The following is a 21,426-nucleotide window of genomic DNA, read 5'->3' as shown; positions in this document are numbered from 1 at the left end:
CTGACCAATAGTCACATTTTATTGAATTGCAATGTGTATGGACTTGATGATTATGTTGAAATTTTGCAACAAAACAAAAGAAGTAGTGGGCTCCTCTTGATCTGTTTCTTAACAAATTAATGGTGGGTTATATATGAAAAGAGCAAAAAGTTTAGTGCTTCCTTTGCAGTTATTCCCAAATTGAGCTTCAAATCGAAACAAAGGATTCAGGAGGATATTCAAAACCTTCAAAAAAACACAGATGTACTTTCGTCACAAAATTTATTAAATTAAAAGTTTCCGTTATGCATGTCGTTATTTAATCATTTCTTGAAACCACAGGAGATTTAGATGCAAAAGAAAACTTAAACTAGACTAAAAGTGACTTAAACCAAACCTCAGAAGTCCAAATAAAAATTACCTATATATATATATATATTAATTAATAAAATATATGAATGTGGATGTGCTTTTAGCATGGTGGTGGTGGCCTCCAATGTTGAGCAGTAAGTTTAAGGAGGTCATGTGTTTGAACTTGTGTCTCTACTGGGTTTTTTCTAAGTCTTTGGCCCCTAGTCATGACTGGTTGATGATGGCAATAAAATAAATCATATGAATTATAAGATTTTGGAATTCAGAGGGTCATTCCTTTCGATATTTTTCTTTTAAGGGATTTGTCACCCATCTTATAAGAAACGTGTTCATTTATAATTCTTCTTTTTTTTTTTTTTTGGGTGTATGAGTTGATTTATAATTCAAGGCAATTCTTAATCATTGATCTTAGTCTTGAGCCTAAAACTTAATCTTTTGTTCCATCATTTTATCAGTTATGAATAATCTTGTATTATAAATTATTTTTGACAACAATGATTAAGATAAAACTGTGCAGGAAAAATTCGTTCTTTTTGTTTTGGGGTTAAGACTTAAAACGCCTTTCCAGACAACTTGAGTTGAGCAGCACTTTCAAGGATTTGTGCATACCCTATTCAACGGCCAAGGAACAAACAAATATTCATAAAAAAGAGTGAACACTTCGCTTCCCAACATGATAATGTTTCTCTGAAAAATAATGAAAAGCACATGACAATGTTTGGCAATGTGGCATTCTTAAGTTGAAGTCACATTTCATCACATAATATTTATATTTATATATATTCTTGCTCACCAAGCTTATCTTCAAGCTCAGCAACAGGTCAGCCCATCCTAGTTTCTTGGAACCCTCCACTTTTCTTATCTCATGCTGTCTTCAGTTTTTGACATAGAAAAGAAATTCTGAAATCCTGTTAAACCAACTTTGAAGTCCACAACATTACATCACTGTTTATTAAACTAAGGGAAATAAAAATGTATGTTTTAAGTAGCCCCAGAAAAGAGAATGATGAATTCAATTATGTTTTCTGAAAATAAAAACAGCTGATGTAAGACTAAGTTGGTATTTTGTAGCTGTTGAGAAGATAGGCCATTCAGGTTCTACAGATCTTCTATACGGGTGGAGCTAGCCTCACCAAAAGCTGGCCTTCCATGACACTGTACAGATCCAATATAAAAACAAAACAAAAAGTTAATGGCTTCTGATGGAACAGAGTGAAAGCAGATAGCTCAAGAACTAAATTAATGGGGAAACCCAATTCAAGGTTCACCTCTTGACATAGTAGTAACAGAAATCAGCCAAGACTATGGTTTGAATGAGTTCTGCAATAAGCATCATCAGCAACCATATGTACCCGGCTCCTATCAAGTACAGATATGTTCCACCTGATTCGATAACCTGCATATGTAAAACATGAATTAGACAAATTATCAAAAACAAGAGATTACTTATGCTGTACTGCCATTGTTGGAGTTGAAACCAAGGTCTAAAGTATCCCATGGTGCGATGCAATACTAACCAATACGTATCCATATTGGATACAACCGATACAATACATACCAATACCTCTCTATTGGATTGCCCCAAAATACATTAGTCAGTACGATACAGTGCTTGATACAAGGCGATTCATCTCTTAGAATCACTTGACCGATACAATACTTAGACACCGATATTTTAAACCTTGGTTGAAACATCAGAGTCTAGGAATGTCAAAGTTACAAATTAAAATTGACGGGACTTCATTGGAAGATGGTAGTTCAAATAGAAAGGTGCAATCTCAGCAATCTTAATTGCTAAAATGCTACAAATTCAAGCAACTTTCTAAGATTAATTTTTACCTAAAGGAGGCAAATTTCGAAACATCAACAACCAAGACGTGGACAGAGACCGATGTAAGGCTGGGACAGAAAGTACACTTCCTTGATCATGGGAAAAGATGGAGTTTCCACAATCAGTAAAGGAGATCAAGTGAAGTATCCAAGCTCACATAACTGATACCAAAATGAGAAAGTGGCTGTAACCAGTGCACGAGGCTCCCGCCACTTCTGTGTATTGGGAGAATCATGATCTATGCAGCCTCAACCCTGTTCATACAAAGGCTTTTCCTAGACTTGAACTATGGAACAACCTTACCAAAAGGAGTGAAAAATACAATATTTCTCCACAGGGTTACTGGTATTAATAAAGACTGCAACAATAAGACTAGAAATACTAGGCTCTTAAACAATAATGAGAACCTGAATGGAGTAAATCAAACCAAATTGATATGATGAGTATTTGTTCCCAAGTAAGGAAGTTGCCAAAACCTGACTTGAGATTTGCTATGATCATTTTTTTTTAATGAGTAAAAAGAGAGAGGCCAGCAAGGTTGATAATATAACAATGTAGACATATATCTATTCATATCACAGGAATCAATACGAAATAAAATTTAAACTTCCATATTTAAGTCCTGAAATCAACTTTTCCATCCAACTCACCCGGATGATCCAGTAACCACAACCCAAGAATCTTTCAACACCCAAAGCAAAAACGTAATGGGCTGTAAATGGTTCAATCAGCTGAAACAATTAACAGAAAGGGTCAAGGGAAATACAGTCATTTAAATTAGAAATTAGTAAACACAGAAATCAACTGGCACCAACCTTTGCTTTCTGCATCAGACGAAGCTGTGGCAGCACTGACACAGATTCAGCATAGACACCAAAAGCCCAAAGCATTCTATTGATACGATACTGTTCCACATGAGGATGGACAAACACAGCCAGGACTGCAGTAGGAATCACCTGGAGGAACAGTCCACCAGTTATACAGACGAATACTGATGCATAGATGAAAGACTAAAGCCGAAAAACACAAATTTCTATTTCTCAGGATTATTGTGGAAACATTTTTGCTTGATATACATGTTCTGCGCATGCTTACAAAAGGATACAACATTTTCTAAAATTCGGCCATGTCAGGTGCTGTGTCGAAGGATGAGGCAAGAATACCGCTGGTGAAATATCGAACATTAATAAAAATACATTTTTGAAGTATTAATTGGAAATATAGTACACTATTAAGCTTTGATGGATATTGATAGTGAAACATAACCCTTACCACATAATATAATGGCATGTCATCAAATTCTTTGTTGTAGGTGGCGGTTAGTTTGAAACGTATCATATATATGACCCAGAGAGTAGAGATGAGCGTTAAAGAATCAAGTATAGTGTGAATGTCTGCCTCAAACACAAAACTGCAATATACTCTCACAACTAGGAATATAGCAGTTAACTCTTGAGACTTCAGTGAAAGACCTAAAAAAGGCACCAGCAGTTAGAAAAAAATGTAAGTACTCCATCCTTTGGATTTTGATTATCAAAAAAGATGTAAACAAACTTAAAACATGGCATAGAGTATATATTCTAAGCTTGAATCGGAGTTGTGTTAAATGTTAAAATAGATAGCTGTTACATAATAGATAAGTCATCCTCTACTGATTTGAAAATACGAGTTCCACCACCGTTTTAAAGTGACAAGTTAAGCATGACAATTGACAAAGAACCACCCCTCAATAAAAGGAATTTAAACATAAAAGACACATTAGCAATTCATCCTATACAACACTGAAAAATCATATATTGCACATCAGTGCATCTAGAAATGAGGATTGGAAAATAATAAGGCCATAAAACATCCATCTTTCTCTGAAGCTAACTAAACCTATTCCACAGCAATGAAGAAATCCAGAGGTGATGGATACTTATACTTTTTCTGAATCAGTAAACACTGAAACATATAGGAATTGTGACATGAAGCCTTCCATATGACATACTTAAAAGTCCTGGAAACTGGCTACTGTACACATTGAGTTTATGGTAAGATTCTCTTTGTAGACATACCAAACATCAAACTTTCAGTTTCTGATCATCTATCCTATAGGGTGTAAACTGCTATAAAATAATGTAATGTCCAAACAATAATAAAACAGAAGCTTCTCTGATCCTTCTACTAGTAATTCTGTACTATTTAGGGTTGTACAGAAGAACTAAAAAAGAGAATGCTCACATTCTCTTTCGCTACAATTGGAAGTAGCTATACTTTGTTATGCAATTCTTCTCCTTTCTTTCAGAAATATTTTGCATTTGTTTCATAATCTAGTCAAAAAGAAGAGGAGAGACGGGCGACGAAGAAATGTTCTAGAATTCCTCTTTAACTACCACTGAAATTGTAGGTTATGCAAATTTTCTCCTTTATTTCCAGAAAATTTTGCATTAGGAAAATTGCCCTGGACTTTGCTTGTGTGGAATTCTTCGGAACCAGGTTCACCATTTTTTTGTCTCATAATCTAGTCAAGAAGAAGAGGAGAAACAGTGATGAAGAAATGTTCTAGAATAAGTCCATCAGGTGGAAAAGAAAGGGAATTGATGGCTGGGGTTTGGAACGTGAGAAAAAACAAATAAAAAGGGACCTGCTTAGCAATGGCAATGTCAGAAACAGAGCTTCCTCTTTACCAAACTATTAATCATACTTAGTCTACAAATCTTACAAATCTTTACCAAACAGAGCTTCCTCTTTACGATCAATACAGAATAACAAGCAATTACAATCTTACAAATCCAGATGAATAAAGCGCAATGCCAAAGAAAGGAAGGAAACAAGGGAAAACACACATTTTTTTTCCTTTGTCAATTAATCTGCACAAAACCCACAAAAAATCTGACCATCCACAGAGAGAAAAAAGCTAAATGACGAAACATAATAAGAAAATAAAACCCAAATTATGATTTAGATTACCAGAACATGTCTTCTGGGTTGTGAGCTTGTAAATCAAAACCATGATTCCCGTTGCATGGATCGCTTCAGCAGCAATGAAGAGGTAATTCTGATTTTTGACAAAAATCTTCAAAGCGACCAGAGTGAAGATCATAACCGTTACAAGCATGAATAACTTCATCTTCATCGATTGCCTTCGAAGCCATATGGACAGCTTGTTTAAAGGAGAGTTCCTTTTCCTTCCCATGCCTCAAGTCTCCTTTCCTTCCTCGTCTTCTCCTTCTCTGCACTCCAAATTGATTCGATTAACAAACAACCCACGAAGCTTTCTGCAGAGTTGCAGAGCAGAGAGAGGGAATAGAAAGAGAGGACAAGAGCGTTTCAGTTGGGTTTGGAAAGATGGAGAGCGTTGCCCGAAGACACGAACGGCGCATGCATAAGGTAAGTAAAGAGAAATATTTCCCATTGAATATTGACAAATCAGTTTTTGACACGTGACGAAATAAGATTCTGAGAGATTTGTATGCGATTCCGAAATTTGTGTTGGTCCTGAGAAGTCTTTCTTCTCCAACGGAAATGAATGGTTTTCAAGGATGCGTTTGTTTGGCAAAGATTTAAAAGGAAAAAGAAAATTTAGATATTCATGGGTTGTCCCTTATATGGAAATCTTTTTGGGGTTTCTATTAAATCCTAAGATTTAGATTTATGAATCTAATGTGTTGATTTCAATTAAATTTGATGTGTTGACTTCCTTTGGGGTGTAACTGAAAAAGGTAAGGTCAATGGAATTTTATTTGATAGAAGAGTTTGAAACGAGTTCATGCCCAGCTTACCCTGGCCCAAATCTTGGTCAATTAGGGCTGGGTTGAGCCTAAGCTGAGATGTCCAAACCCAACTTCAGCCCGAGTTGGGCCTGAGCTCAGTTAAAAGGACATAGGTATGGGGTGGGCTTTTTTAAAAGCCCAGCTGGTAATCTTGACCCCTAGCATCTACACCTGCACTTGTAATGTTTTCACAAGGACCCAAGGAGTTGGCTCAGGTGGTGAAGATAAGTTGTGGAAATCATTTGAGGTAGAGATCAGAAAAGGGTTTTTTTAGGGAGCTGTTGAGGTGGGGCATCTTATTTTTCTTTTAGTCTTGTTCTTCATACTTTCGTGGGGTGTTTCATTCATTTGATCAAAATGTTTTGTAGTAATCAAGCTATTCTTACAAGGAGACATTAATATTTGTCCATAAATAACAACAAAACCTCAGGATTGTTTTGGGAGGTGATGAAGATAAAATAACATCAAATCAGGTTCAACCATAGTCGGGTCAAAAAACTCGGTCTGGACCGGTCCAGAGTTCGAACTAGTGAGTAACGTAAGGGTGAAGGACTTTAATGGTTACAAGATATGTAATCTTGTGGAATTTGGGATACACAGAAGGTAACTAACACCAATATGGAATGAGCAATTGTGCCAAAGAAGGTAATTACTATTACCTCCGAAAGAAGGGTAAAACCCTATGATCGGTTGGCCACAAAAAAAGGCAAGGATTGATCCAACAATTGAGAACCACAGGTAAATTTTATATAAACTAAAGGATCACATCGAGTAAATGTAACGGGATCATTTCCCTCCATTAATTCATTCAATTCAAGCTCTGCAACTAGCTAGGTTCTGTGGTTTTCTAATTACTGACTCAACCTTCGGAAGTGGCTACCCGACCGGATGATCAGCCCACACGTGAAGTCTATTTTATATTTTTATAGGAATCTGAGGGCTGAACTAATTTTGTACGCATCATGAGGTTTCTGCAAAATACAAAAATGTCACATTATCCTTTAGTTAAGTGAGCCTAATGGCAAGAGAAATAAGAGACACTAAGCAAAGTTTAAGAAATTTCAAAAAATATAGAGGACAGGATAATAATTAAATTATAGTATAAGAAGGTATTACTAATGATAAAAAAATAAATTAGACAATCATGGGTCAATTTCAAGCTAACAAGAGAGGTTGTTACTTTGTCAACAAAGAGGAGGGGGATATGTTATCATACCTTTTTTATTTGGGAAAATTTTCAACGCGAGTTACACCTCCTGAAATACTCAATTTATCTGAGAAACCCCTTATTACTAACACCATTAGTCTCGATTAGTTTTTAGTTATTAATTTTCAATATTTTCCCCACATTCAAAGTCTAAAAGCACTTTTCATGATGCATATCTCTAAGACTTTGTGAGCATTAATGATGAATTGGGAGAGGAAGAAGTTGCGAATGATAAAGAGACGAAAAAATGAGTTGAGCGTGGATTTTTCACTCAAGATTATTCTTGTCTTTTTAAAATATTTAAGTTCCTTACATCAACAGTTAATTGATTATTAAATTGAATAATTTAGTTTTAGGGGTGATAATGATAATACCCTTTATGGGTAAGTCAAGGGGGGTTTAAATCCTCGGCAGCGCTCATTTGAGCGGCCATCCAGCGGCTGCTCTAATTGAGCACCACGTGGAATATCATACAACCTAAACCGTTGATTAACTCTAACATAAAATCTCGATTCTAATTATTCGATTCATCAAACAAACCGGTTTATCCACCCCGTCAAGGGTGGCGTCCAGAATCTTCATAGTATTTAATCATTCTTCAATCATTTTCAAAAAAATTTCTAACGTCCATTATATTGATTTATTAAAATATTTATTGTCAAGACGATAGACCAGTAATAAAAAAGATATTAGGGTCTGAGAAGTCCTCGTGTTGCACCCTTTTTCTATGTGTAACAAAAACCAGAGTAGGTAGGCAACAATAATTCAAAACACAACTCTGAAAATTGAATGCGTCGAAGAAAACACGACACCCCGAATTTTATTTATTTATTTCTTGGGGCTAAACTCTAAAGTCGGCAAATGTAAACTTGAAAAATACCTAGTCTTGAAGAGACAAACAACAAGACGTTATCTATTACCTCACCAATCTTATCACTTTGAAAAGAGAAAACACAATTGAATCCGAGATGGGTAACTACAACAAAAATCAAGCGAAGCTTGCCTAGGCCTAGCCCCAGCAATTTCCAGGCTCAGACCATGGAGATTGCTTTTCTGATACAAGCAGTAGCAGTTTTTGTTGCTCTGTTCTTGATCTACAGCCAATGGAAAGGAAAGGCCAACAGTCACAAAAGCAAGTGGAGGTTGCCCCCTCAACCATCTGGTGCCTTGCCACTTCTTGGTCACCTGCTTTTGTTTGCCAAACAAAAGTTATCGGTTGCTCGAATCCTTGGTTCCATAGCAGATATACATGGGCCGGTCTTTATGCTTCGGCTTGGTGTTCATCGTACCTTGGTGGTGAGTAGTTGGGAGATGATGAAGGACTGCTTCACTATCAATGACAGGGTTTTAGCTACACGGCCTCTTTGTGCAGTTGGGAAGCACCTTGGTTATGATTATGCGAATATGGGGTTCACCCCTTATGGATCATACTTGCGTGAGATTAGAAAAATAGCCACAGTTGAGCTCCTCTCCAAAACAAGGCTTGAGATGCTCAAACAAGCAAGAATTGATGAAATAGATGTTAGTGTCAAAGAATTGTACTCCTCCTGGGAGCTAATGCAGAACAAGGGTATCCATCTTGTTAACATTGAGATGAAGCAATGGTTTGAGCATCTAAGTTTCAATATCATCACCAAAGTAATTGCTGGTAAACGATATTTTGGAAATGTTGATGCTGGATATGAGGAAGAGGCTCGAAGATTTCGAAAAGCAATTGATGAGGTTTCATATCTAGCTGGGGTGTCTGTGATTTCAGATGTTCTCCCATTCCCTTTTCTCAGATGGTTGGATTTAGGGGGGTATTTGAGATCCATGAAGCGTGTTGCTAAGGAAATAGACTCTATACTTGAAAATTGGCTTAACGAACATCGAAACAAGGAACTATCCTTTGAGAAGATGAAAGAGGAACTAGACTTCATTGATGTGATGCTGTCCATCATTCATGATGACAATAATTTGAAGCCTAGTTTCAACGCAAATACCATCATCAAGGGAACTGTAATGGTATGTTTACTTGTTCTTTTCGATGATTTTTGTTTTGCCTCTAGCTTTCTGTTTGGTATGTGTGTCTATTTCCCTCAATCTCATCCACAGGTGAAAAAGAATTGGGCACACTGCGCTGGTCTTCCTTTAGTTATCCTTCAACAGAACTCCTGCCTGAAAAGCTATATACATAACTCTCAGCCTAACACTAATTCATTTTATTTTTTCCCTTCTTCACAACCCACAGGCTCTAATAGGAGCTGGTTTAGAAACAACATCAGCCACCTTGACATGGACACTGTCTTTACTACTAAACAATCGCCATGTATTAAAGAAAGCTCAAGATGAGTTGGACATTCATGTCGGTAGAGACAGACATGTGGAAGAATCAGATATGAAAATTTTGGTATACCTACATGCAATTGTCAAGGAATCAATGCGTCTATATCCTGCTGCACCCATAGCATTACCTCATGAAGCCATGGAAGACTGCAAGGTGGGTGGATATGATGTTCCAAAAGGCACACAATTACTGCCGAACGTTTGGAAGTTGCACAGAGATCCTCGTATTTGGTCAGATCCTCATGAATTCAAACCTGAGAGATTTCTAACAACACATGCTAATGTAGATGTGAGGGGTAAGCAATTTGAGTTCATTCCTTTTGGCTCTGGGGTGCGTTCTTGCCCGGGTATGACCTTTGCCATGCAAATCTTGCACTTAACAATGGCTCGTTTGCTACATGAATTCAATTTAGATACCCTGTCATGCGAGCCAATAGACATGAGTGAAGGCTTAAACCTCACACTTCACAAAACAACTCCTTTGGAAGTTTTGCTCTCTCCACGCCTTCCATCTAAGCTTTATGAATAGTTACTTATGTTTCTTATTATGATATGGAAGGGGTGCAATCTATCCATGTATGGTTTTGAAGATTTCTAAGTCCATAGTGAATGTTAAACGCATCAGCCATCTAGGTTTTTATTTGCTGCAGTGGAGCAGCCTGCAGCCAACGATGAAACTTTTGCCACTTGTATGAAAAATAATCCAATGGTTGGAAGGGAAAATGTGAGGGTATAAATGCAAATAAGATTTTCTTTTTTTACATTCAAAGGTTACTATTTTAGGAATTTACAAAATAAAACCCATATTTCCTTTCTCTTCGTTTGCAATGTTTAGGTTTATCAGTTTCATCAACCAAAGTGCATATTACTCTATTAGATCCTGAAGATGTTGAGGGAAGTATGCTGAAAAAATTGCAGAAATAAACATGATTTATTACTCTATCAGACCTGGAGATGTTGAGGGAAGTACTGCTGAAAAATTGCATAAATAAACATGATTCTAGCCACCATCGACCTAATCATGCCAAGTTCCCTCCCATAACCCCATCTACTGAAAAATTGCAGAAATAAACATGATTCCAGCCACCATCAACCCCAATCGTGCCAAGTCTCCTCCCATAAACCCTATTTGCTGAAAAATTGCAAAAAATGAACATGACTCCAGCCAGCATCGACCCCAATCCTGCCAAGTCCCCTCCCATAAATCCCATTGGCAACACCATCTTTTGAGAATGGGTGGGGACCACATGGCAACAAATTTGATTTTAAAAAGTAAATATTTAGAAAACTAACTTGATTGTAATTTAAATTTTTTATATTTACATTTATATCCTGCATTTTTTATTTACAACCATTAGATTTAAAATTTTACACATGGCACGATCTTGGTCACTGGCAGCTGCTGCTGCCCCAAACAAAAATCCCAGCCATCAGGTTTAATCTGAACTTCATTTAGCTAATGAATCTTAATGGTAAGAGACACAAGTAATACCTAAGCTAGATTAATAATTTCAAAAGTACAAAAGATAAGGTAATAACTAAATTATTATATAAGATAATATTAGTAAGGAAGCAGCAAAAATGTAAGAAAGCAAATACTAGTGTGTTTATTGAATTGGGGTGTCAGTGTTTTTTAAACATAGGGTGTCAGTGCTTTAAAACTTCCATTTTGGGGTGCCAGTGTAATTTGCTCTTATTTATTTATTTGGTATAAAGGCACTTTATTAAGCCGGGGGATGGGATATGAATATGCCTCAGTAAAAGTCGAACCCACGACCTCTTCACTAAGAGGTGTTAGTTTCACCACTAGAACATCTCTGCGTTGATGATTCTAGGTTTATTTAGAAGCCAAAAGTTGGGGGCGAAAGGATAAGATCACCTCTCTTTGTGAGTGTACCTATTCAGGTTACCTCCCTTTGTGAGGGTATCTCTTCAGGTTACCTCCCTATGGGAAGGTACCTCTCTAATGACATCTCCACATTTTAACCCACCAATGGGGTTTTCAAATCAAAGTCATGACCCAAGTCCCAAATCATATATCATACTATCATACTATCATACTATCATACTACTATTATAAAAATATGAACTCAAGGGACGTGTCTACATTTCGTTTCCCTCCAATATGCTTATGTATTCAATCAATTAGACATCTTTATGAATAATAAATGATGTCAATAATGGTCAATTAAGATTCTTAAAATTATTTGAATTAATTTAATTCTCAATTTCTCCCATTCTCATTTTTCAAAAAAACCATTACAACCAAAAGAATATGAAGAGTTTCTTAAACTAAGAAATGATAATTGAGGAAGAAAAAATTGCATTAAAAACGTTTAATCAAAATCACGCATTTAAAAGATAAACTCATTCCAAATTTTAACCTTAGCTGTTGTTAACAAGTTCATTATACAGTTATACTATCATACTATCATACTGCTATTATAAAAATATCAACTCAAGGGTCAAGATTACATTTTGTTTCCCTCTAATACCCTTCTGTATTCAATCAATTAAACATTTGTATTAGTAATAAATGAAGTCTATAATTGTCAATTAAAAAATTTTAAATTATTTGAATCAATTTAATTCTCAATTTCTCCTCGTCTCATTTTTTTCAAAAAAACCATTAATAGCCAAAAGAATATAAAGAGTTTCTCCCAAAAACCAAGAAATGTTAATTGAAGAACAAGAAACAGCATTAAAAACGTCTAATCAAAATCATACATTTAAAAGATAAACTTATTCCAAATTTCAGCCTTAGCTGTTGTTAACAGGTTCACTTATGCATGGGCAATTCAATTTCTTGGCCAATACATGGTAATTGATAAATACCTCGTGCATTGCATGTGGCACTTTTTCTAGTGTATATAAATATAAATATTAATTAATGTATAAACTATATATATCCATGGTTCAGACTAGGATTCATGAGCCTACGTCGCACATATGTTCACACCGTCTTGCTTGAGTGTGATCCTTAACCTAAAAAAAGAAAAAAACGGTCATTTCTATATATAAACCAAATAAACATCTCCTTACTATCTCAGCGTGGGACTAAAATTCTTGTGACAAATAACATATGATAAATATATATATATAATTATATATATATATATATATATATATATATATATATATATATATATATATATATATATATATATATATATATATATATAATTATATTAAAATAACAATACACAATAAGTTTTAAACATTTTTCAACAGTATTAGGTAATAATTCAAACACTCTAGCCTGTCGTTGTTTCTAATTAATATTTTTTATAATCTCTTGGGGTGATATATAAGGAATGGATCTTGTTTAGGAGCAGCACCAAGTGGCACTGTTCAAGCAGGCAGCAGCGGACAGCCCAGATTCATTGTTAGATACGTTTAATTAATCCACACTTGAAGATTCAATTAAGTTTTTGGATCCATAGGCAACTTGTCTCTCTTTCAATTGGGAGCGTGGAAGAAAACACTGACCCTGAAAATTTTATTTATTTTCATGGGACTAAAAGTCAGGAAAGGTATTATATTTATATGAACATCAGATAATTATAGAACGTGAGCAGTCAACAAGAGACAAATAACCAAATCTTATCTATTACCCCACAAATCTTACTACTTTTGAAAAGAGAAAACACAATGGAATCGGAGATGTATAAACTATAACAAGAATCAAGCGAAGCTTGCCTAGCTAGCCCCAATAATTTCAAGACTCAGCCATGGAGATTGCTTTTCTGGTACAGGCAGTTGCAGTTTTTGTTGCTGTGTTCTTGATCTACAGCCAATGGAGAGTAAAGGCCAACAGTCACAAAAGCAAGTGGAGGTTGGCACCTGAACCATCTGGTGCTTTGCCACTTCTTGGTCACCTGCTTTTGTTTGCCAGACAGAAGTTATCAGTTGCACGAATCCTTGGTGCCATGGCAGATATACATGGGCCGGTCTTCATGCTTCGGCTTGGTGTTCATCGTACCTTGGTAGTGAGTAGTTGGGAGATGATGAAGGACTGCTTCACTATCAATGATAGGGTTTTCGCCACTCGGCCTCTCAGTGCAGTTGGGAAGCACCTTGGTTATGATTACGCAAATTTGGGATTCACCCCTTATGGATCATATTGGCGTGAGATTAGAAAGATAGCCACAGTTGAGCTCCTCTCCAAAACAAGGCTTGAGATGCTCAAACATGCAAGAATCGGCGAAGTAGATGTCAGCATTAAACAGTTGTACTCCGGCTGGGAGCTAAAGCAAAACAAGGGTACCCATCTTGTTAAAATTGAGATGAAGCAATGGTTTGAGCATCTAACTTTCAATATCATCACCAAAGTAATTGCTGGCAAACGATGTTTCGGAAACGTCGATGTTGGATATGAGGAAGAGGCTCATAGATTCCGGAAAGGGATCGATGAGCTTGCGTATCTGGCCGGGGTGTTTGTGATTTCAGATGTGCTCCCATTCCCTTTTCTCAGATGGTTGGACTTAGGGGGGTATTTGAGATCCATGAAGTGTGTTGCTAAAGAAATAGACTCTATACTTGAAAATTGGCTTGACGAACATCGTAGGAAGGCACCATCTTCTGGAAAGATGGAAGATGAACTAGATTTCATTGATGTGATGCTGTCAATTATTCATGTTGACAACAATTTGAAGTCTAGTTACGATGCAAATACCATCACCAAGGGAACTTTAATGGTATGTTTCCTATTCTTTTTTATGCCTTTTATTTTACCTCTAGATGTTTTGATTTGTATGTGTATCCACAACCCTCCTAATAGCATTTTATTTTTTTCCCTTCTTCACAACCCACAGGCTCTAATATCAGCTGGTTCAGAAACATCATCATCCACCTTGACATGGACGCTTTCTTTGCTACTAAACAACCGCTACGCACTAAAGAAGGCCCAAGATGAGTTGGATAGCCATGTTGGTAGAGACAAACATGTGGAAGAATCAGACATTAAGAATTTGGTATACTTACATGCAATTGTCAAAGAATCAATGCGTCTATATCCTGCTGGACCTGTAGCATTACCTCATGAAGCCATGGAAGATTGCAAAGTGGGAGGATATGATGTCCCAAAAGGCACACAGTTACTGGCAAACATTTGGAAATTGCACAGAGATCCTCGTATTTGGTCTGACCCTCATGAATTCAAACCTGAGAGATTTCTCACTACACATGCTAATGTAGATGTGAGGGGTAAGCAATTTGAGTTCATTCCTTTTGGCTCTGGGGTGCGTTCTTGCCCGGTTTGACCTTCGCCATGCAGATCTTACACTTAACAATGGCTCGTTTGCTACATGAATTCACTTTAGATACCCCTTCAAGTGAGCCAATAGACATGAGTGAAGGCTTAAACCTCACACTTCACAAAACAACTCCTTTGGAAGTTTTGCTTTCCCCACGCCTTCCATCTAAGCTTTATGAATAATTGCTGCTGGTTCCTATTATGATGATGGAAGGGGGGCAATCCATCCACGTATGCTTTGGAGATTTTTAAGTCTACAATGACTGTAATGGTAAATGTATTAGTCATCTAAATCAGAGAGAGTGCACAAATGACACCTTATGGTAGATGTATCTGGGAGTATTTGTTGCATTCTTTGTGTTGCTTATTATCCTATTCAAAAATTTTCTTCAACTCTTGAAAAAAGAAATAATTTTAAAAGCACCAACACCATATATGCCTGTCATTAGCAAGAGGGTATTTACAAAATGATAAGATTTGTTGGTCTTGTTGATACATCATATTAGAAAGGAGCATAGATAGGATTTCAATTTATTTATTTGCTAAGAGATTCCAATTTATTTAACACTTTAAGCCCTTTATAATTGGTAACATATAACATTGCAAAATTGATTTGTAAACTCCAATTAATCCTTGGATTTTCTTCTATCGTCTTGGTTCTATTGGTGATTTCACCTATATATTTATGTTACCATTCTTTCTTTTATAAAGATTTTTATTTTGGTCAACTTTTAATGAAGATTAACCATTCATAAAACTGAGTCGTATGAAGATAAAATAACTTTAAAAAAATTATATAGAATGCAAAAGGTAGGGGCAAAGGGTAAGGTCACCTTCCTATAAGAAGGTACCTCCCTAATGGCATCTCCACATTTTAATCCACCAATGGGTTTTCCAAATCATAGCCCGTCGACCCAAGTCCCAAGTCATATATAGAAATATTAACCTTAACCCATATATATAATATATATACATAGGTCCTTTCTATCACTACAAAACAAAAACAAAAACAAAAACAAAAACCCAAAAAAAAAAAAAAAAAAAAAATCATTTTTGGCAACAGTTTAAAATTGCCACAAAAAATAACATAACCGTCACCAAAAATATAGACCAATGCTTTCCCTTCTGTTGCATTGTTCGTGGTCTATAGTGCAGTCACGGAAAATAGGCAATGACTTTTAGGCATCGACTGCGAAAATATTTTCAGCAACACTTTGAACCATCACGAAAAAAATGATATTTGCCAACGGTTTCAAAAAAGTGTGGGCAAAAAATCATATTTAGCAATGAAAATTCTAAACCATTGGCAAAAATCATGTTTGGCCACGGTTGCAACCGTTGTGGAAAACCATATAGGGCAAAAATTTTAAAGCATAGTGTGGGTAAAAAATAGACGTTTGGCGACGCTTTTATAAATTATCGCCAAACATATACTTTTTTCCCAAAAAAAAAATGATGACAACAATGTTGCTCCAATAATCCTTTCATGCATCTCGTAATAAAAGATGTCTCTTACACAATTCAATCTATATAAAAAAAAAGCTTATACTCTTTGCTCGCCAGAAAGGCTTTTAAAGCTCCTCATTTGCTACTAAACATTCCTTGGGATCCACCACCCACCTTGGGTATGCTTGGATATCTTAGATGACATTTGGGACCTTCAAAAATAGTTTGCCATTTGTGATTTTCGACATGGAGTTAGGGAGACTAATAGGTGTGCTGATCTCTTCGCCAAATTATGTACTATGGAACGAACAGTCTCTTGTGATCCTATAAATTTGCCTGATCAACTCGCTCTCTATGTCCAACAGTTGAAACGAGGCCGTTGGAAGTTGATTAGACCAAGACCAATCAAATGCTTTAGGTTGCTTTGCTAACAATTCAACCTTAATTAGGCTTGCCAATGAACCATATATATATATATTTTTTTCATGCAAACAAGTAGTTTCGAAATTTGTGACCAAATATATACACCTTCTACCACCTCATGCATTTTTTCCAACGGATTACAAAATATTTTCACTGAAAATACACACTTTCCTTTGACACTTCTAAAAAATTGTAGCCAAATATACATTTTCTTGGATGGTCCAAAGGACCGTCACTAAATATTTATTTTTTTCCCACGCTCTTTGAACACTGTCGGAAAAAATGTGTAGCAAAAATTTATTTTCTTGTAGTGTATATAATATATTTACACCAAATAAACAGCTCTTTGCTATCCGTTGTAGGGCCAAAGTTCTGCAACAAATAACATACGATAAACATATATAATTATATTAAAATAATAATACACAACTCAAGTTTTAAACATTGTTTTTTAACAGTACTAGAAAAGATATCAGGGTAAATAGGTAATAATAATTCAAACACTCTAGCCCGTCATCATTTCATTGGCTTTTTAATTAATGTTTTCTATAATCTCATGGGGTGATATTTATGGATCAGATCTTGTTTGGGAGTAGCGCCAAGACTGTTCAAGGGATCCACGTCCTCTACAATTCCCACCCCCTGCAATTCGTATATAGGATTCTGACACATGACAATTAATTATCAGTCTCAAATCCCAATCATCTCCTGTCAGGGGAGCTAGCACTCTGTGCTACTCGACGACTTTACAACCACAAGACATAGTGGGGCCCACAGGTAAAAAAAATTTTTTGATTTTTTTTAAAAAACACAGTGGGCCCCACTGTGTTTTGTGGTTGTAAAGACGTCAACGGGGATATGATCTGGATTCTTAATTATCCAACTATCACAATTAGAATTCAACTAAGAATTGAATGTAATGAATCCCTAAAATTTCTCTCAATTTCGTCTCTCTCCTCTTTTCTTGATGCTTATGAGGATGGGTGCAAACTCAAGACCTCTCCATAGGAGTTTGGGTTGTTAACCACTCAGACTAACCTACCATTGACCATGTTTAACAATCTTATATATGAATTAAAGGAGATTAAGGGAGTGGAAATTGTAAGGGATGAAGATCCCTGTTTAGGCAGCCGACAGCCCAGATTCATTGTTCGATCCGTTTAATTATTCCACATTTCAACATTCACTTTTGAAGTTCATGAATCTACAGGCAACTTGTCTCTCTGTCAATTGGGTGCGTGGGAGAAAACGCAAAACCCTGAAAATTTTATTTATTTTCTTGGGGCTAAAGTCAGCAAATGTATCATTTTTACATGAACATCAGATAATTATAAAAGGTAAGCAATCAGCATGAGACAAATAACCAGATCGTCTCTATTACGTACCCCACAAATCATTCTACTTTTGAAAAGAGAACAAACAATAGAGTCCGAGATGGATAAACTATAACAAGAATCAAGCGAAGCTTGCCTACCTAGCCTGAACAATTTCCAGACTCAGCCATGGAGATTGCTTTTCTGATACAAGCAGTCACAGTTTTTGTTGCCCTGTTCTTGATCTACAGCCAATGGAGAGTAAAGGCCAACAGTCACAAAAGCAACTGGAGGTTGGCACCTGAACCTTCTGGTGCTTTGCCAATTCTTGGTCACCTTCTTTTGCTTGGTAGACAAGAAGAGACGCTTGTTCGAACCCTTGGTGCCATGGCAGACAGATATGGGCCAGCCTTTATGCTTCGGCTTGGTGTACATCGTACCTTAGTGGTGAGTAATTGGGAGATGGTGAAGAACTGCTTCACTATCAATGACAGGATTTTTGCTACGCGTTCTCTGGGTGCCGTTGGAAAGCTTCTTGGCTATGATTATGCCAATGTTGTGTTCTCCCCTTATGGACCGTATTGGCGTGAGATAAGAAAGATAGCCACAGTTGAGCTTCTCTCCACAAAAAGGCTTGAGATGCTCAAGAATGTGAGGATCGATGAAATAGATCTTAGTATCAAAGAGTTGTACAACCTCTGCGAGATGGAAAACAAAGGTGCTCATCTTGTTAAAATTGAGATGAAGCAATGGTTTGAGCATCTAACTTTCAATGTACTCACCAAAGTAATTGCTGGCAAACGATATTTCGGAAACATCGATGCCAGATATGGAGATGAGGCCCGGAGATTCAGAAAAGCAATTGATGAGATGGCATATTTAGCAGGGATGTTTGTGATTTCAGATTTCCTCCCATTCCCATTTCTCAAATGGTTGGACTTAGGGGGGTATTTGAGATCTATGAAACAAGTTGCTCAGGAAATGGATTCTATAATTGGAAATTGGCTTGATGAACATCGTGGCAAGGCACTATCTTCTGATAAGATGGAAGGTGAACTAGATTTCATTGATGTGATGCTATCGATAGTTCATGTTGATGATTTGAAGTCTAGTTATAATGGAGATACCATCGTCAAGGCAACTGTATTGGTATGTTACTCTCTTTCTCTCTCTTCAGAAGTGTATTGGTGTCCTTTAAGCTAAGTATCTATTGTGTCCTTCTTGATCTCCTGTGTATCTCTTTTATCTTCTCTCTCTCTTTTTATTTTTTTCTTCTTTTTCCTGGGGTTTATGTTTATTACAAATCACAGGCTCTAATATCAGCTGGTTCAGAAACATCATCAACCACCTTGACATGGACGCTCTCTTTGCTACTAAACAACCGCCATGCACTAAAGAAGGTTCAAGATGAGTTGGATAGCCATGTCGGTAGAGACAGACATGTGGAGGAATCAGACATGAAGAATTTGGTATACTTACATGCAATTGTCAAGGAATCAATGCGTCTATATCCTGCTGCACCCATAGCAATACCTCATGAATCCATGGAACACTGCAAAGTGGGTGGATATGATGTTCCAAAAGGCACACAATTACTAGTGAACATATGGAAATTGCACAGAGATCCACGTGTTTGGCTAGATCCTCACGAATTCAAACCGGAGAGATTTCTCACAACACATGCTCATGTAGATGTGAGGGGTCAGCAATTTGAGTTCATTCCTTTTAGCTCTGGGGTACGATCTTGCCCAGGTATCACTTTCGCCATGCAATTATTGCATTTAACATTGGCTCGTTTGTTACATGCATTTGATTTGGAGACCCCTTCATGTGAACCCATAGACATGAGTGAAGCCTTAGGCATCACCCTTCCCAAAAAAACTCCTTTGGAAGTTTTGCTTTCCCCACGTCTTCCATCTAAGCTTTATGAATAATTTCTGGTGGTTCCTATTATGATGATGGAAGGGTTGCAATCCATCCACATATGTGTTGGAGACTTTTAAGTATACAATGAATGTAATAGTAAATGTATTAGTCATCTAAATTAGAGAGAGTGCATAAATGACACCTTATGGTAGATGTATGTGTTAGTATTTGTTGGTATTTGTCAATTCTTAGTATTGCTTATTATCTTATTCAAAATTTTTCTTCACCTCTTGGAGAAAGAAATAATTTTAGAAGCACTAACATATCATGCAGGTCATCAACCAGAGTATATTTACAAACTGATAAGATTTGTTGGTATTCATGCATCATATTGGAGAGGAGCATAGATAGGATTCCAATTTATTTAACACTTTAAACCCTTCATACATGATGGTAACATATAACTATTGCAAATTGATTTGTAAACTTCAATTGATCCTTGGATTTTCTTCTATCGTCTTGGTTCTATTGGTGATTTCACCTAAATATTTATATTGCCATTCTTTCTTTTATGAAGATTTTCATTTTGGTCAACCTTTAATGAAGATTAACCACTCATAAAACTGACTTATCATAGCCCATGTATGAAGATAAAATAACTTTAAAAATATTATATAGAACACAAAAAATAGGGGCAAAATGGTAAGGTCACCTATAAAAAGGTACCTCTCTAGTGGCATCTCTATATTTTAACCCACCAATGGGCTTTTCAAATCAAAGCCCACAACCCAAGTCCCAAATCATTTATAGAAATATTAACATTAATCCTTCCAAAAAAAAAAAAAACATTAATTAATATATAAGTTACATATCCATAGCTCATTCATACTAGGGTTCAGGGGCTCCCGTCGCACACGGTTTAGCACCATACAGCGTGAGTATGATCCTTAACCCCAAAATTAAAAAACATGGGTCCTTTCTATCACTATGAAAAAATCATTTTTGGCACCGGTTTAAAATCGTCACAAAAAATAACATAACCATGGCCAAAAATAGTCGCATTGTGGTCTATAGTGTTGTCATTTTCACTGACATTTTGAACCGTTGTGAAAAAGAATGATATTTGCTAATGGTTTCAGAAAAGTGTGGGCAAAAAACCGTATTTAGCGATGAAAATTCTAAAACTGTTGGCAAAAATCATGTTTGGCCATGGTTGCAACCATTATGAAAAACCATATACGACAAAAATTTTAAAGCATGGTGTGGGTAAAGTACTAGACATTTGTTGACGCTTTTATAAACTGTTGCCAAAATATACTTTTTCCCCCCGAAAAAAAATGACGACAACAATGTTGCTCTAATAATCCTTTCCTGCATCTCGTAATAAAAGATGTCTCTTATACAATTCAATTTATATAAAAAAGCTTATAGAAGATAAACAACATAATACCTTGGGCATCCTCTTTGCTCGCCAGAAAGGCTTTTAAAGGTTCATCATTCAATCGGATTCATTTGTTGTTACCAAACAATCCTTGGGCATGCTTGGATATCTTAGATGACATTTGGGAGTTGGGACCTTAGAAAACAGTTTGTTGTTTGTGATTTCTGACATGAAGTTAATTATCCAACGATCACAATTAAAGTTCAGACTAAGA

General features: G+C 36.3%; 3 protein-coding genes and 1 pseudogene across 4 annotated transcripts; 3 read left to right on the top strand and 1 right to left on the bottom strand.

Annotated features, from left to right (window-relative positions):
- Nucleotides 1–1,232: 1,232 nt before the first annotated feature.
- LOC149010343 (uncharacterized) lies at nucleotides 1,233–5,502 on the bottom strand. The gene is made up of 6 exons (XM_089163470.1): nucleotides 5,135–5,502; nucleotides 3,455–3,654; nucleotides 2,998–3,138; nucleotides 2,833–2,913; nucleotides 1,620–1,747; nucleotides 1,233–1,506 (listed from the first exon to the last, which is right to left on the bottom strand). Exons 1-6 carry the CDS (start codon nucleotides 5,358–5,360, stop codon nucleotides 1,461–1,463), a joined length of 822 nt encoding a protein of 273 aa, XP_089019596.1. The 5' UTR covers nucleotides 5,361–5,502; the 3' UTR covers nucleotides 1,233–1,460.
- Nucleotides 5,503–8,153: 2,651 nt separating this feature from the next.
- Nucleotides 8,154–9,998, top strand: LOC149010342 (cytochrome P450 CYP82D47-like). Its single transcript, XM_089163856.1, has 2 exons — nucleotides 8,154–9,148; nucleotides 9,375–9,998. Exons 1-2 carry the CDS (start codon nucleotides 8,183–8,185, stop codon nucleotides 9,996–9,998), a joined length of 1,590 nt encoding a protein of 529 aa, XP_089019982.1. The 5' UTR covers nucleotides 8,154–8,182.
- A 3,180-nt stretch (nucleotides 9,999–13,178) lies between these two features.
- Nucleotides 13,179–15,149, top strand: LOC149010341 (cytochrome P450 CYP82D47-like; annotated as a pseudogene). Its single transcript, XR_016174583.1, has 2 exons — nucleotides 13,179–14,166; nucleotides 14,284–15,149. The product of XR_016174583.1 is annotated as a cytochrome P450 CYP82D47-like (transcript).
- Nucleotides 15,150–17,998: 2,849 nt separating this feature from the next.
- Nucleotides 17,999–19,995, top strand: LOC149010340 (cytochrome P450 CYP82D47-like). The gene is made up of 2 exons (XM_089162975.1): nucleotides 17,999–19,054; nucleotides 19,216–19,995. Exons 1-2 carry the CDS (start codon nucleotides 18,095–18,097, stop codon nucleotides 19,837–19,839), a joined length of 1,584 nt encoding a protein of 527 aa, XP_089019101.1. The 5' UTR covers nucleotides 17,999–18,094; the 3' UTR covers nucleotides 19,840–19,995.
- Nucleotides 19,996–21,426: the final 1,431 nt, after the last annotated feature.

This window comes from Hakea prostrata, chromosome 7 (assembly GCF_041222555.1).
Source record: "Hakea prostrata isolate BN-2017 chromosome 7, UWA_Hpros_2, whole genome shotgun sequence".
NCBI lineage: Eukaryota > Viridiplantae > Streptophyta > Magnoliopsida > Proteales > Proteaceae > Hakea > Hakea prostrata.
This window is presented reverse-complemented; position numbering and strand designations above follow the sequence as displayed.